Source organism: Schistocerca cancellata, chromosome 2, assembly GCF_023864275.1.
Source record: "Schistocerca cancellata isolate TAMUIC-IGC-003103 chromosome 2, iqSchCanc2.1, whole genome shotgun sequence".
In the NCBI taxonomy this organism is placed as follows: domain Eukaryota; kingdom Metazoa; phylum Arthropoda; class Insecta; order Orthoptera; family Acrididae; genus Schistocerca; species Schistocerca cancellata.
The window spans coordinates 280,492,211-280,509,568 of NC_064627.1; the positions used below are offsets into that span (position 1 = coordinate 280,492,211).

The 17,358-nt window shown below is 38.2% G+C and overlaps 1 protein-coding gene across 2 annotated transcripts in view; it reads right to left on the reverse strand.

Moving 5' to 3' along the window:
• LOC126161619 (uncharacterized) overlaps window positions 1-17,358 on the reverse strand; it is a 63,184-nt gene that overhangs the window by 25,825 nt on the left and 20,001 nt on the right. For both annotated transcript variants that reach the window (XM_049917576.1, XM_049917575.1), the window contains 3 exons: window positions 14,474-14,614; window positions 7,189-7,367; window positions 3,272-4,844 (listed from right to left, as the gene is read on the reverse strand). In XM_049917576.1, the coding sequence (XP_049773533.1) occupies window positions 3,272-4,844; window positions 7,189-7,367; window positions 14,474-14,614 (1,893 nt within the window). The remainder of the gene's footprint in view (window positions 1-3,271; window positions 4,845-7,188; window positions 7,368-14,473; window positions 14,615-17,358) is intronic.

Consider the following 17,358-nt stretch of genomic DNA (forward strand, 5'->3'; position numbering starts at 1 on the left):
CAAGCTTTCAGTTGCTGCACTGTCTGGATCTTGTATGGGTACCAGTGTTAAACAGATTGCAAAACTTTCCATACTGCAGACCATAGTGTGGACAATTCCTGTGACACTGCATGAACACTACCACTACCCAGAGTATATGCTGCATGGTCAGTTAGAACAACAGCAACCTCGTCAATAACTTCCACCAGGATAAGATGCCACCCTCTCCCAAATGCCATATCAAGCTCGCCCATGTTTTCAAATTTCATTATCATTTTATTTACACCATTTAATGACATTGGGCCTTTCCTCAGACCTTTCAGTCAGTGATAAGCTCCCAGTGCAGCACTTGTACTGTTCTCTCACATGACAACTTGTGAAGTTACATGGTGGATGTCATACCATCATACAAACAGTGAACAGTGCCAGATTTGTAGCTAGTGGCTACAACTAGAACAAATTTTTTTCCAGTGGCAATTGATTCTGCATTAAAGCATTAGCATATCTACAAAGTCTTGCTGCCATATGATAAATACAGGCCATATTGGACCTCTGTGAGTAGTTGCACTTTTTATTATAATAACTGGTATACAATAAGAAATCAATATCCCTCAATGTTGAACTTAGACACTACTCTATAGTAATTTGCCCAAATGTACTTCATGCAGTAGAATGTTTAACTCTGAATAAAAAAAGTGGTAATGGAAGCACTGGAAATCATGGAAAGAAAAAATACTAAGGAAATTTTGGGTCCAGTTAAAGGCAGACACAATACAGAAGATCCCATAATATTGAACTTCTTACACACATTGAGAAAATTACAGAGATGATTTGAAAAAGAAGCACAGGTTTCTATGGCCATATCCAGAGGACAGGTCCCAACAGACTAACAAAAAGACTGTTCACTTACTTCAGTATATTAAAACTGGGTAACAGATGGCGCAAAGGAACTGGAAGGGACACAGATGAACCCTGAATTACTCCACAAGATATTGAGGAATGACTGGCACTCAAAAAGAAATTGAAAAATTCCAAAGGTTTCCAAAAAAAATCCAAGAAAAACACTGAAAGACATTTAGACAGAAGAAAGAAGAGAGAAACATCAGGAAATGATGAGATAACTGTGGGATACAAGAAAAGAGAAAGAGTTGAAAAAAACATAGTCTTAGCAGATCATAAGTAAAAAAAAGTTTTAGAGGCTGTTATGCACTGGTAATGTTGCAGTGTGGTGCAATTTTTTGCGGAAGGGCAGTATATGCTTCCACTGCAGATTATTTATTCAACCGCGCTTTTGTTACTGAGATTACTTGTATGATTACACCATAATTATGGTAATGGAAACTTATAATTGATAAACTGTGTCCGTGTCATATCTTGTCATTAGCTGGACTGTAATAGGTTGTAGGACACATTAAAGTGAAGTTTACAGTCCCATGAACAATGAGATAATTATACTGAAACACAAACTTACAATGGGAAAGAACGAGAGGAAAAAGTGGCTGTGGCCTCATTTTGGGAATCTCTATTTGTTTTATGTGATTTACAAAAACCACAGAAATCTCCTAGATGGGAATTTAACCCCACCTCTTATGCACAGAAATCCATTTTGCCACCTTACTTGGTGGAAGTACACTGAATAAACAGAATGGTATTCTTACAGATTTGACAACAGAGATACTTATGTAGAAATCTCATATGGCCTGAGAAAATTTTGGTAGGATTACATACTATGGTAGAGTATTGAAAGTTGTGGGCTATATCCAATCAAAAGTCAGGAAAGAATAACAAATCAAGGGTCTGATACATTTGTGAAGAGGAATTTGATTTGAATGCAGTCAGTTTAAAATCCTGGTGGTGGAAGAAATTCTCGTCATGTATTTGGCTGGCAAATGAAGAAGTAATGGTACGAAGTGCTAATGCAATGAATTAAATCGCAAACTGCTCTACAGTGTTCCATGGCAAGGATGCACATGTTGATAGTGATCCATCCAAGAGATGGGCTTACTATCCACGAGATGGGCTTACTAAGTTTGGTGGTATCTGAAAGAAGCAGACTATGCTGGCACTGGATTTCACCATCTCCAGAAATGGTTGTTCAAAACCACCAGTTACACGAAAAAATAACGACATACAGTTTTCAAGAATATGAGTGTTTTCAGTCACATTTCTGAAGAATAACATGTACAGTTCAGATGTATGTCATGTCTTGCATCTATATTTGCATCTTAGAAGAAAAAAGGAGCTGTCACATATGACAATATGGACATCTACTGCCTCAGAAAATAAAGCAGTCATCAATTCAGAGCTCAGCTTGAACACCATAATGCTTCACCTGACATGGTCCCATTGGAAGTGGTATTCTTTGCCTTCTTTCAGACCTGTGGACTCACTTACATGACCAGTTATAAGAGAATCTTCCGTTTAAAATGCTATCAGAACCACATTGCAAACTGTTATTTTTCACATACTTTAAGAACTGCCAGAGGTGACAAGTAATCTCCTGGGAGTGGGATTAGATCCAAAACCCTTGGCTTTTTGTCTGATATAGAGCCCACCAACTGAGAAGCTACTCCTGTCTGTGATAATAACCTTTGTTCCGCTAATCTTGTACCGTGGGCAGCTACGGAATCTTTAAGCATAGCATCTTTTGTACTTTTAGTTTCATTATTATGATTCTCGCAAATGTATCCTAAGAGGATATACGGGTAGTGGTGAGCTCAATGGTAAAATGACTTGATCAATTACACAGGACAAGCAGTTCAGCTATCAGTACAGGTAATAAAGAATGAGGCACAGAAAGACCAGTACGCTGCAACAAGTAATATTTAATGCTTGTGAACACCAACATACATTTATGTTTGCTGTCTTTTTCTTGTTATACCTGATATACTACATTCTTGATGGCATTCTTTCCAATTGCAAATAATAACATATTGTACATTGTTTCAATTCATTCACATTCTGGATGAATTTTTTTTTCACACCAATAAAGAAACTTCAGTCTTTAATACCATACAATTTGACAGCTACAGCAATATTTTTAAATCTGTAATAATTTTGTCACAACAAACATGTTATCCATAGTGTGGATACGAAAATGTTTGACCCTAGATCTGGCACAGTTTGCGAGGTTTTCTGAGCAGTGATTGTCATATGCCAAGTTATGCATTCACTGAACTTAACAACATACTCTGTCCAAGATGTCTAGCTATCTATGTTTAATATCATCAATGTCCCAAGATGGCAATAATGATCATGGTAACAACAATTAGTTAATTACACTAATTCTTACCTCCATTTATGCTGGGTGGCTGAGTATGAAAATTTTCATCGATAAAGTTCAGAACAGTTTCGTTGCAGTTATTTTCCAAACTATGTATTACTGGTTCTCCTTCAGGAACTATGTAAGACACCTCTGAGTCATCAAGATCAGCGTCACCTAAGCAGTTCAATGGTGAATTTGGATCTGCCAAATCACTATCCTTGTTTGCACTCTCACCATCAAAAAGAAAAACTTGAATCCTATCTTCTTCAGTCGAACAACTCTGAGGGTCTCCATCGTCTATTATATATGACACACTGACTCCATTTGTAGTAGCCAGAGTTTCACATTCTGCATCTGCTTCAGTCAAATCTCTATTGAAATTTGTGTCTACTGTAGCCTCCTTTTTAATCTTCCCAGTCTTGGCTGCCGAGCTAAGCACCGGAGACTTGTCATTCGAGCTTGTATCTGAACCCTGAGATTCAATTAACTGGACCATGTCGAGTGCTTCACTTCTGTCATTACCGTGGACTTTAATCACATGATGCACACAGTCACACTTTGCAAAGCATTTATAGTTACAAATGGGACAGCGATATCTGTTCCATCCGATATGCACAGCCACATGTCTTCTCAAGTTTGGCAACTTGTTGAACTTCTTTTGACAAGGCAAACACTGTAGTCGCTTTAAATTTATGAGAGAATGCATTTTTCTCTCCATTATTGGAGAAAAATGTTCCACAGAAGAACTTCTTTGAGCCCTGTGTTTGAGGTTTTCATGATATTCACTATTTTCATTAGTTTCAGATGCACTACCTTCCTTATCACTTACTTCATCCACTGTAGCTCTCCTCTTCTTCAGAGCACAATTTTGTGGCAGTTCTTTATCAATGCTGGCAAGTCGTCTTTTGGATCTGAGAGCTGACCTTGCTGTGGCACTCCTCTTATGTGTCTCTCCAGGAGAATTAGCAGTATTTCCTTGGGATGCTTCCGAAGGATTAGTTTCTAGCTTGTCAGTGTCGGTAATTTGACTCTCAGCTGCATCTAGCCTAGAAACATAATGCCTCTTTTTTGAGAAATCTGTATCATTTTCATCATCAACTTCTGCTTCGGATAGCAAGGACTCTGTTTCATCTTTCACTGGTGGTGAAATGTTTGGAATACTTTCTGGAGACACAGACCTACTGAAGTTATTGCTCTGTTGCTGAGAAGAGGAAGGAATATTTGAACCAAATTTACAATAGTCTCTTCGAATCTGGATTTCTATGCGTTTACCGAGGACTTCTTTCTTAGGGGCATCAGACCAATTGCTGCCACTCGAGTGACGAGCTCTTGGAACATTCTCAGAAACTGGAACAGCCTCTGCTTTACTCTCATTCTCTCTGTTGGATGTCACAGGTTTCATTGCATCAGTATTACCACTTTTTGGTGCAGATTTCTCAGAAGATGCTTGTGTCATATTTGGCACTTTGATTTTCCTGGCAGCTATGCGTTTCTGACAAATCTGGGAATGAGATGTCAGTGCTGCACGACGTTCAAACCTTCGGCCACAGCCCCCACACCTTTGTAGCTCTTGATCGTCCTCAAAGTTGTCCATCCACTCCTGACAAAAAACAAAAATTTAAATTAGTCCTCTAATGCCTGGACAAACATAATTATGAGAAAGAAGAAATTATGCGATGAATCACTTTGCTGAATGTAAATAATTTGGAAGGAGGAGTACCTCCAGCAATGAATGTTCTGCAAGTGTTGAAAAGATACTGCCTTCATAAAACTGTCAGTATTTTTCTTGTTTTGATAAAATATTGGTTTTGATTATTTTGAAATAGTTCTGCTTTCATTAAAGTGTATAGGTAGCCTGTCATTTGTATGTTACCTGGATCATAACTGTGCGCTCTCATTATATGGGGAACGCATTAGTTGTTTTGCAATTGTAAAACATGCTCTTCCCCCCTCCCTCTCTGTTTGTGTGTGTGTGTGTGTGTGTGTGTGTGTGTGTGTGTGTATGTGTAAAGATGAGCATCATCTCGTATCAATACAGGACATTAAAAAATCAAAAATATTATACAAAAAGTGGAATAAACTCCCAGGCCATGGATGCCATTGAATACTGCAATGAACAGATCTTGAAATGCTGTACTTCAATAATAAATTTAGAAATATACAAGATAGCAGTTCTGACAGGATATGTTTTAAGCTTCATTAAACAGTTAGAGGGAATATTAACAAGGCAGTAGAAATATGTTACATATAGGATACCCTCTTGCATTTTCGCACTTTATATGTGTGCACATAATAGGCATCAAAATACTCTTGTCAGGGACTTTTTTATTATCTAATAAAAACTACTGATTTAATGAAAACTGATAAATGGGAAGCAGAAATGTTTGACTCAGTTTCATACATAATTATCGATGCCTGCAGCTGTCATTCATAATTTAAATAATGAAACACTGCATCAGTTACATATTTTTTCATGCTCAGCACAGTGTTTAGAGAGTTTTTTCTTGATATCAAGTGCAAATATTTACATAAGTATTTTGTGTGGTGTTTGCATGTGTGTTGCTCTGCATCTTTTGAACTGTAGTCTTCTTTTTGGGGTAATCTGGCACTGTGCTTCCTCAGTTATGTAGAAACCCCCCCCCCCCCCCCCCCCCGACACACACACACACACACACACACACAAGAACTATCACTCACATTGTTTTTTTGTGTAACATCACAAAAGATACCTACATAAACATCACACTTAACAATGAGAATAAATCCTTGAAACACTTTTTGCTCAGCATGAGAATATACATAATTTACGCTGTGCTTAAATCAAAAACATTTGAGCAATGCAAACTGAATTAAGGTGTCAACTAGTGCTACAAGCAGCCAAAAGACGAAAAACACTACATATGGTTCGACAGAGGTTTGTCAATGACTGCAACAACCACAAAACTGCACGAGTTGCAGAGACAGTTTGGAAATGGTTGTGATTGGTCATGATATCTTTATTCATACAAACCTACTCCTATCAGCCACCAAGCAGAGTAGAGTTTGGCAGCGGCAGGAGACAGGGCACGAATTGTTCCAACTTTTACAAGTTTACTGGTTTAAATCCACTACATAGAGCCCCCTGGTGTAAAGAAACTTAACCACATAATGTTTGTAAACACTACTTGATGGCCAACATCATGCCAGTGTCATTTTACGTCAGTTTTGTTTCCACAAACATTTTTTCGTGAAGCGTAAATTGAGGGAAAATTATAAATATGTTGATGCAAAATTGGGTGTGAATTAACATTGTGGACATAGGAAATTTGATGGAAGTGATAAAAAAAATGTTGTAAATGGTGGGAAAACATTAATTCTGTGAATGTAAAAGTGGGGTTATACTATAACTGAAAAGTGGTTGTATGTGGAGATTTCAGGCAGTCCTTGACTTACTGATGTCCAGCTTTGATTTGATCCCCACAGTATCATTCCCAAAAAGAATAGAAGGAAGTATTGCAACAGCAGCTGAAGATTTATTGTCTGCCATGAATAAATATGTGCTCCATAATAAGTGGTTTATCTGACGATGATGGTCAAATGACAGCCATAAACCCATCTGTTGTGTTTAACTACGAGAAGGGAGAACTTTGTTTAACATAGAGAAATAGCTATAATGAAGACAAAAATGCACTGCAAACAGTATTGCAAAAATTCTCCAGTCATCAAAAAAGCAAACACCAAATACTACGCACAAAAAATTCAAAATTTACAGAACAACGAAAGGGCAATCTGGCGTGTTATTAGGCTTGAAACAGATAAACTTAGTAACAAAAATGATAATTTTCTCTCGGATGACGGGTAGCAATGAGACAGATGCTATGTTAATCAAATCATTGGCTACAAAATTCAATGAATTCTTTCAAAGTAATTTAAAATCTGCTACTTTTAAATCATAACTAAGTTACCTTATTTTCTTGGTCAATTCGGTTCTGTTCTTTCCGAGCAGCTTCTTGCTCAGTAGGTGGAACTTTATCAGTGCTGCTGCTATCACTGCAGGGTTTCTCCACACCAATTTCTCTCTTGAAAGCTTTACTCTGTATCTGAGGTCGCAGTTTCCGTACTTGAGCTGTTGTTTTGCGATGAACTGCATGAAAAATTTTCAGTTGTCAGCATACTCATTAAATATATGTAGTAACACAAATTATTTTGGTTTCAAAATTTAACAGAAATATACACTCTCAACTGTTTTCCAGGTACATGGTGACCATTTTTTTCTTTTTGATTTCTCTGTCCAGTTTGGAGTTTTGCTCTTATTTATATGTCTAAGCTACTGTCATATAACAAATTTATTTCAGTTTTTTTAAACCCATGTATGCCATCTTAAAATCTTATGATTAAATATAGAGAACTGTTTATTTCCAATGACAATATTCATGCATTAACTATCTTTCTAGGTTCAGCCAAATATACTCATTCATTTACAGTTTTACATTTTTAAATCCATTTATTCTGCATACCAAGGAAACTTGTGAACTCTTGTGAGATATTTAACCACTTAATTTAATGACTGCCTAATGAGAATAGGCTCACAATATCAGTATCTATACTCCCATCTCTTCACGCTATAATCAGTGCCTATACTCCCATCTCTTCACACTATAGGTCAAAAATATTTTGCCTGTTATTTGCAAGTTTAAGATTTAGCACTTACATCAAATTGTTTCAATAAAATCAGCCTGTATACTCTCATCTCTTTACACCATAGGCAAAAAATACACAGAAGAGCCAAAGAAACTAGCACACCTGCCTAATATAGTGTAGGATCCCCGCAAGCACGCAGAAGGGCCGCAACACGACGTGGCATTGACTTGACTAATGTCTGAAGTAGTCTTTGAGGAAAGTGACACTATGAATCCTGCAGTGCTGTCCATAAATCTGTAAGAGCATGAGGGGGTGGAGATCTCTTCTGCACAGAATGTTGCAAGATATCCCATATATGCTCAATAATGTTCATGTCTGGGGAGTTTGATGGCCAGTGGAAGTGTTTAAATTCAGAAGAGTGTTCCTGGACCCACTCTGTAGCAATTCTGGATGTGTGGGGTGTTGCATTGTCCCACTGGAATTGCCCAAGTTTGTCGGAATGCACAATGGATATGAATGGATGCAGGTGATTGGACAGGATGCTTACTTAGATACATGTCACCAGTCGGAGTCTCGTCTAGACGTATCAGGGGTCCATATCACTCCAACTGCACATACCCCACACCATTACAAAGCCTCTACCAGCTTGAACAGTCCAACAGTCCCCTGCTAACATGCAGGGTCCATGGATTCATGAGGTTGTCTCCATACCCGTACACATCCACATCTATCCGCTTTTGATACAATTTGAAACGAGACCTGTCTGACCAGGCAACATGTTTCCAGTCATCAACAGTCCAATGTTGGTGCTAACAGGCCCAGGTGAAGCGTAAATCTGTGTGCTGTACAGTCATCAAGGGTATACGAGTGGGCCTCTGACTCCGAAAGCCCATATCGACAATGTTTCGTTGAATGGTTCGCACATTGATACTTGTTAAAATCTGCAACAACTTGCAGAAGGGTTGCACTTTTGTCACACTGACTGATTCTCTTCAGCCATCGTTGGCCCCTTTCTTGCAGGATCTTTTTGCAGCCACACCTATGTCGGAAATTTGATGTTTGGCCAGATTCCTGATATTCACAGCACACTTGTGAAATGGTTTGCGGGAAAATCCCCATTTCATCGCTACCTCAGAAATGCTATGTCCCATCGCTTGTGTGCCGACTATAACACCATGTTCAAGATTTAACACTTACTTTCAACTATTTCAATGAACTGTCGCAAATCATTCTCGTAGTCAGGGTGTTTGGAATTTCCCATTGCAAACTTGTAGGACTTGCAGAGGGGAATGCGTCCATAATATTTTGTGTAACGTGTCCACCTCTGCTGAGGGAAAGAGAAAAGTCTCAGAATTGCTTGTCCCAGTATACAATAGGGTAGACAGGCTGACGTGTACTATGTCAAATGGTCATCTGATGTCACTTAACATCCGCCTTACTGAGAGACTTCTGTAGAGAGAGAGAGAGAGAGAGAGAGAGAGAGAGAGAGAGAGAGAGAAAGATCTGCTGGCACGTGTTGTTGCCCCATCGCTAGAAACTGAAGTGACACTGATGGGATGGAGAGTGTGTACCATAAGATGTTTCGTAAGTTCAATGTTTCTAACAACATTGGTGGTCGCCATATTATGCCACTGTTGTAATGCATCATTACTATTCTGTACATACAGTATGCTGGGTACTTTTTCATTTTGGAATAATGTTAACATGTAATGTTCAAGTGTTAAGACAAACAAATGTGCTTAAGTAATAAACTGACGTTTCCTTTCGAACTGTTACCTCATAATTGCAGTGTGTTATGCCAAATTCAATTCCTCAAGCAGAAGCGGATGAGTTAAACATCTGAATTGAAAACATCGTAGAATGGAAACGCTACATTTTCAGTCATGGGTTCCTATTCATGTGTACTCAACCTCCTCAACAAGTCTTAGCTGTTCATACCAGGAATTTCCAAACACCCTGCACAGAGCTTTCTGGTCTCTTTCTATCTGAGTACTGAAGAGAGAAGAGAACATGAAATCTACAAGAAATAGTACTACTCTGCAAACAGAATGATATATGACAATTTGCCACAGATTCTAGGTCTGCTGCACCAGTAAACTCTCAGGAAATTCTAAGAGGTTTCGCATTTAGTTGAAGCTACCACTTAAACACACTTCAATCAACATAGAATACAAAATGAAACTGCACCAGGTTCCAATAAGCTTTTGTATTAGTGAATGAAATAGAACAAGAAAGACCAAATTGTCTGCACCATTGGCACAGTCGGCCATGTAAGAAGTAATTAATACTGAGGTTCAGAGTCAAGTTGCACATGTTTGCCTATACCTAATGAATAACCATGGCAAAACTGACTTTTGTCATGAATCACACACATTTAAAATGAAAAATAAGTTTTGAGGGCATGAGGTAAATCCAAGCAATACAAATATGATCATTTGCACAACATCCACTAAATATTTTCTGTCCCAAATGTTTGTTTCATAATAATGTCACAACTGTAAGTTCAATTCTGTTAGTGTTCTATTTGCCACTGACTTCACAGAAAATAACTGACATCTCATCTTCAAAGGTTATTTTGAGGTGTAGAAGCTCTGGTATGGTTAATGAATCAAATTCCACCAGATGACTGGCAGTGTTGTCCTCTCAATACTAGTAATCAAATTATATATTTCCCAATTTACAGGCACTTGCAGTACGGTAGTTTAGGGGCATTGATACTGCCCTTCCATGAAGCCAGCAGCTGGCAGAATTTGTTATGTGCACTAGCTCAGTCTAAAAGAAAAGAAAAAAAAAAGTCTTTAAACTGTGGCAGCTGACTGACATAAATCATTCAGCAGGTATTTTTCCTCCTGCTTCTGGAGCCATGTCCTCCACAGTTCTTAATAACTAACTGCCATACATTCATGTTGTCTCCTCGTGTGTCCACAAGTCCACAGGCATAAGACTGGTATTGGTCCAGAAGACCTGAGCTTTCTAAGACGACCTGTAACTCATTAGCATGTGTTCATCATTACATTAGTTGCAGTGTATAGCAGAAATCACCTTAGGAAACTGTTATAATTCTATTCACTAATATAATGTCATCTGATGTCTTAAGTGTTGTTGACTGCCTTGCAATATGCCATAGTGCATTGTATTACACACTTAGAATCATGAACAACTTGTACTTTGTTGTTTTTCTGTGAAAATCAAAATGGACTCTTAAGTTCTTAGATCTGCTTGGATCAAACATTGACTTCACAGTCTTATTAATAGTCAAGCATATATCCTTGATGATGCCACATAGAACCCTGTCTTATCTTCAATTTTTAGTTTGCAAAAATTGCTTCAATGGGAAAATTTTGAACAGTTTCACAGATGATCTTTTATATATATATATATATATATATATTAATGATATGAATATAATAGAGGGAAACATTCCACGTGGGAAAAATATATTTAAAAAGAAAGATGATGAGACTTACCCAACAAAAGTGCTGGCAGGTCGATAGACACACAAATAAACACAAACATACACACAAAACTCTAGCTTTCGCAACCAACGGTTGCCTCGTCAGGAAAGAGGGAAGGAGAAGGAAAGACAAAAGGATTGGGTTTTAAGGGAGAGGGTAAGGAGTCATTCCAATCCCGGGAGCGGAAAGACTTACCTTAGGGGGAAAAAAGGACAGGTTTACACTCGCACACACACACATATCCATCCACACATACACAGACACAAGCAGACATTTGTAAAGGCAAAGAGTTTGGGCAGAGATGTCAGTCGGGACGGAAATACAGAGGCAAAGATGATGTTGAAAGACAGGTGAGGTATGAACGGCGGCAGATTGAAATTAGCGGAGATTGAGGCCTGGCGGATAGCGAGAAGAGAGGATATGCTGAAGGGCAAGTTCCCATCTCCGGAGTTCTGACAGGTTGGTGTTAGTGGGAAGTATCCAGATAACCCGGACGGTGTAACACTGTGCCAAGATGTGCTGGCCGTGCACCAAGGCATGTTTAGCCACAGGGTGATCCTCATTACCAACAAACACTGTCTGCCTGTGTCCATTCATGCGAATGGACAGTTTGTGGCTGGTCATTCCCACATAGAATGCTTCACTTACCTTCAGCATATCCTCTCTTCTCGCTATCCGCCAGGCCTCAATCTCCGCTAATTTCAATCTGCCGCCGTTCATACCTCACCTGTCTTTCAACATCATCTTTGCCTCTGTATTTCCGTCCCGACTGACATCTCTGCCCAAACTCTTTGCCTTTACAAATTCTGCTTGTGTCTGTGTATGTGTGGATGGATATGTGTGTGTGTGCGAGTGTAAACCTGTCCTTTTTTCCCCCTAAGGTAAGTCTTTCCGCTCCCGGGATTGGAATGACTCCTTACCCTCTCCCTTAAAACCCAATCCTTTTGTCTTTCCTTCTCCTTCCCTCTTTCCTGACGAGGCAACCGTTGGTTGCGAAAGCTAGAGTTTTGTGTGTATGTTTGTGTTTATTTGTGTGTCTATCGACCTGCCAGCGCTGTTGTTGGGTAAGTCTCATCATCTTTCTTTTTAAATATATATATATATATATACAAAGATGATGTGACTTACCAAATGAAAGTGCTGGCAGGTCGACAGACACACAAACGAACACAAACATACACACAAAATTCAAGCTTTCGCAACAAACTGTTGGCTCATCAGGAAAGAGGGAAGGAAAGGTGCTTCGTGGAATGTTTCCTTCTATTATAACCATATATATATATATATATATATATATTTAAAAAGAAAGATGATGAGACTTACCAAACAAAAGCGCTGGCAGGTCGATAGATACACAAACAAACACAGACATACACACAAAAATCTAGCTTTCGCAACCAACGGTTGCCTCGTCAGGAAGTCTTTCCTTCTCCTTCCTGACGAGGCAACCGTTGGTTGCGAAAGCTAGATTTTTGTGTGTATGTCTGTGTTTGTTTGTGTATCTATCGACCTGCCAGCGCTTTTGTTTGGTAAGTCTCATCATCTTTCTTTTTAAATATATTTTTCCCACATGGAATGTTTCCCTCTATTATATATATATATATATATATATATATATATATATATATATACACAAAGATGATGTGACTTACCAAATGAAAGTGCTGGCAGGTCGACAGACACACAAACGAACACAAACATACACACAAAATTCAAGCTTTCGCAACAAACTGTTGCCTCATCAGGAAAGAGGGAAGGAGAGGTGCTTCGTGGAATGTTTCCTTCTATTATAACCATATATATATATATATATATATATATTTAAAAAGAAAGATGATGAGACTTACCCAACAAAAGCGCTGGCAGGTCGATAGACACACAAATAAACACAAACATACACACAAAACTCTAGCTTTCGCAACCAACGGTTGCCTCGTCAGGAAAGAGGGAAGGAGAAGGAAAGACAAAAGGATATGGGTTTTAAGGGAGAGGGTAAGGAGTCATTCCAATCCCGGGAGCGGAAAGACTTACCTTAGGGGGAAAAAAGGACAGGTATACACTCGCACACACACACATATCCATCCACACATACACAGACACAAGCAGACATATGTATGTGTGGATGGATATGTGTGTGTGTGCGAGTGTATACCTGTCCTTTTTTCCCCCAAGGTAAGTCTTTCCGCTCCCGGGATTGGAATGACTCCTTACCCTCTCCCTTAAAACCCATATCCTTTTGTCTTTCCTTCTCCTTCCCTCTTTCCTGACGAGGCAACCGTTGGTTGCGAAAGCTAGAGTTTTGTGTGTATGTTTGTGTTTATTTGTGTGTCTATCGACCTGCCAGCGCTTTTGTTGGGTAAGTCTCATCATCTTTCTTTTTAAATATATTTTTCCCACGTGGAATGTTTCCCTCTATTATATATATATATATATATATATATATATATATATATATATATATATATATATATATATATATATATATAAAAAAACCTCTCATCTTTTTTAAAACAGCATTTATGAACACTAAAATCTTGGGCCTTGTTCCTGCACAAACAATCATACAAAGGTTGCGAGTGTGGTTGGAAATCTCACTTCTGTACTAACAGTGTCAGTCAGGGAGATTTTTTTTTTTTTGCTTCATATTCTATACTGCATTTTTGTTGCATGTTCTTTCTTCAGAATATTCTTAAAAATGAAAAATAAAAAAATAGAATATAAAAAAAGGTTCTTCACAGTATATCTACTTCCATAGTTCCTACTTCCATAGTCTTTACCCACATCCCATCAATTCTCCCTTCCTCTCCCTTGCCGCAAACACTTTGCATTTTTCTACTTATATAACCTTCCAATTGTGAATTCCATTCCAAACTAATAGGCATGTATCTGTACCACTTTTCTATTTGTCTCCCTTACATGTTCCCCTAACATCCTCCCCCTCATTATTGTATCAGGGTACAGCTGAATGCTTTATGTGAGGTACTTGTAACAAGTTAGTCAGAGGTTGTCAGTTTTCAAAAAATGCTATTGAATTTGAATGGTATCATAGGTATAAACTCTGTTTGATATACAGTGTTAATTACTCAAAAATTGTATGTACTGTTTTTAAGGAACTTTTCATGCTTTTCCCAATGAATAATCAAATTTTTCTTACCCTTGTACAGATGTCGATAGACACTCCAACTGTTGCTGAAAGTGTTCTTGCAACATGGGCACGGATAACATAATCTGTACGCAGTATGCAAGGACTTCATGTGGTGTCCAAGCGTTTTTCGAGTAGAAAATCTTGAGCCACCTGTAAGATACATTATATGTGTAAATTACATGTGCTGGTTTGGCTTTTTTTTTTAAAAAAAAAAAAAAGACATTGTTCCGGAAATCAAGTGCTTGTGGACAGATTGAGTCTGTTGTGATACACTTTCTGCCAAATATGTTACATATGTTGCAATTCTTTTAAAATGAGGCAAGTGAATGATTTAATGATTTTATACATACAACACATCAACAGTAATAATGGACATGGAGCAACATCTAAGCATCTTGTATATTTGTTATAAAGTATTTTATAAAATACAACAAAAAGCACCGTGTCAAGTCTTTTACAGTCAGGAACTGAACATTTGGAATATTTAGACTGAAATGTCCTGATTTTGGAATTATATTAAAACTATGTGGATATTTCTTTCTTAACTTGTGCCTATTTTGCAAGGTTCAGATTTCTGCCTATTTTAGTCCAAATATCCCCAAATGCAATAAGGGAGCTATTCAAGGTGGTGTCAGTCCAGGGAAAATCATAAGTTTGTTACTGTAGAAATAAATTCCATAATGAGAATGAAAATGAAGTTTCGGGATATGTACCAAAGGGCACCACCTGACATTAAGAGGTCAAAAGAATGGCAAAATGAAGATCTTTAGGGAAAGAAATAGCTTGGGTGAAGAAAGTTAAGAATAAGAATCAATCCCAGCATTTTTAAACAAACCATTATGGTATTGATTTTAAAATGATTTTGGAAAACTGCATAAAATCTAGTTGGAATGATCAAATGGCGATGTGGTTCTTTTAAAACTGGAGCCCAGTGCCTTAACCAAGGCATCATTTTTCTCAGTGTAACCTGCATCCCCAGTCAAGACTGTTAAAACAGACTCATGTGATACTTCTCAAGAACAAATTTTTGCCAGCATATTTGGCTGGCAAGGAGAGGAGAGGTGATGGTCTGACGCTCTTAATCACAAAACTTTCCACTAATGCCTGCAGCTAACTTCTAAACCTCTCCACAGTGTCTTATTGGGAGAGGGAATGTCACACCATTGATGGTGACCACTTTGAAGAATAAGAAGGTAAATTTTACAGCATGGAGAAATTCACATTATTTTATAAAACTTGTAGAGTGAGATATTCCATTTTAAGAGGAGCAGAGAGAAATTACAATGTTTGAGTGTGGAAACTGTAAAATCGAAAGACTGGGACCCAAAACCAAATTGTACTTCTCTCCAGCTGTTTGACAATGTCTGATCACATGATACGGATAATAAAAGTTTCAAGATAAGGCTAGACACAGTTTCAGGGATCTGCTTTAAAAAAAAATTGAAATGTAATTTACTCTATAAGTAGAATTACGTGCCATGAAAGATATTTTAGCTTACCACACACTGCAGACTGGGAGGAAAGCAAAATTCACCTATTAGTGTCATAGTGTTTTTGAAAGAATATTTACTTACAAACAATACAAGAAAGATAAAGCAATGCTATGACTTAGCTTAATAACTTCTGTCCATAACTATTTGATCATTTGTAGGATGAATGCAGATGCCACAGGACGTTTCCACATTACTTGTGATATTGTTACAATTACAGGCATCAGGCATTCAGAAAGCTCTATTTTGCATTACAATCTGTTGTTTTTATTTCATGCTCTGTATTTTTTAAACATGGAAAACTGATGCCATCCATTAGTTGAAACTAGTATCTCCTGCTCAAGCCTATCCAGTTTTTGGTTGTGACCATCCTGTGACGATGTGTGTGTGAGGAGGGTTCAGTGTGTGAGGAGGGTTCTTGTGACAATGCACTGCAAGTTTGAAGTGGTTCCAGGCATGTCATTCGTGTTCATGTCCGCAGGTACTGTAGGCCATTTCATTCATTTAATTCCTGTCTTCTGCACGAAAGACTCCGCAAGGTGGAAGCAGTGTGCTCAAATATTATCATCTTGAAAGACAAACCTATTTCAGAATACTGACTGTTCAGCTGCACAACAGGTTGGAGGATTTGGTCCAATACTGCACAAGCCATAAATTACACTGATGCTGCTGAGAGGTGTCCAACACCCATGCAATATACCAGCCTGAAATGTTCTGAACCCATAATTGACTGAAATCCACTGAAAAGCCAATATACTTCTATCTTCTGTTAAAAAGGTGGCTGTGAGTAGCAATTTTCTGCATCCAAAAAGCTACTGAGAAAGAGGAGTCTGATAAACAGACCACAAACTATGCAAGTCACACAAAATATTTTTTAGTAATTTATGAAGCAAATCTCGGTGGCAAAAGCAATAAATTGAAAACTCCTTTACTCAAATAATTCTATCTGTATAATAAGTTAGTCAATCAGAAGGAGAGGAGGAAGTTAAATGAAACATCATGGTTTGAGATGGTACGTGATATTATTTCAGTGACTACAATACATAGTCAAATTTACAAAGAACATGGCAGTTTGAGCCCACTTATTAGTATGACATTGCACCCCCTCTGGTGTGGATGCATGCACTGCTTTGGTTAGGGAGAGTTTCCTAAAACCATTTTATCCTTGTTGAGCCAAGCAGGCCCACAACTGTTGTAACTGGTCCTTGATATCACAGATACTGGCACTGGGATGAAGTTCTCATCCTAACTGGTCCACACATGTTCTGTAGGGGACAGATCTAGGGATATAGCTGGCCACAGCAGCGTCTCAGATTCACGGAGACAGTTCACAGAAATACATGCCATGTGTGGACGAGCATTGCCCTGCTGAAAAACAGCACCACAATATTGTTGCATGAGAGT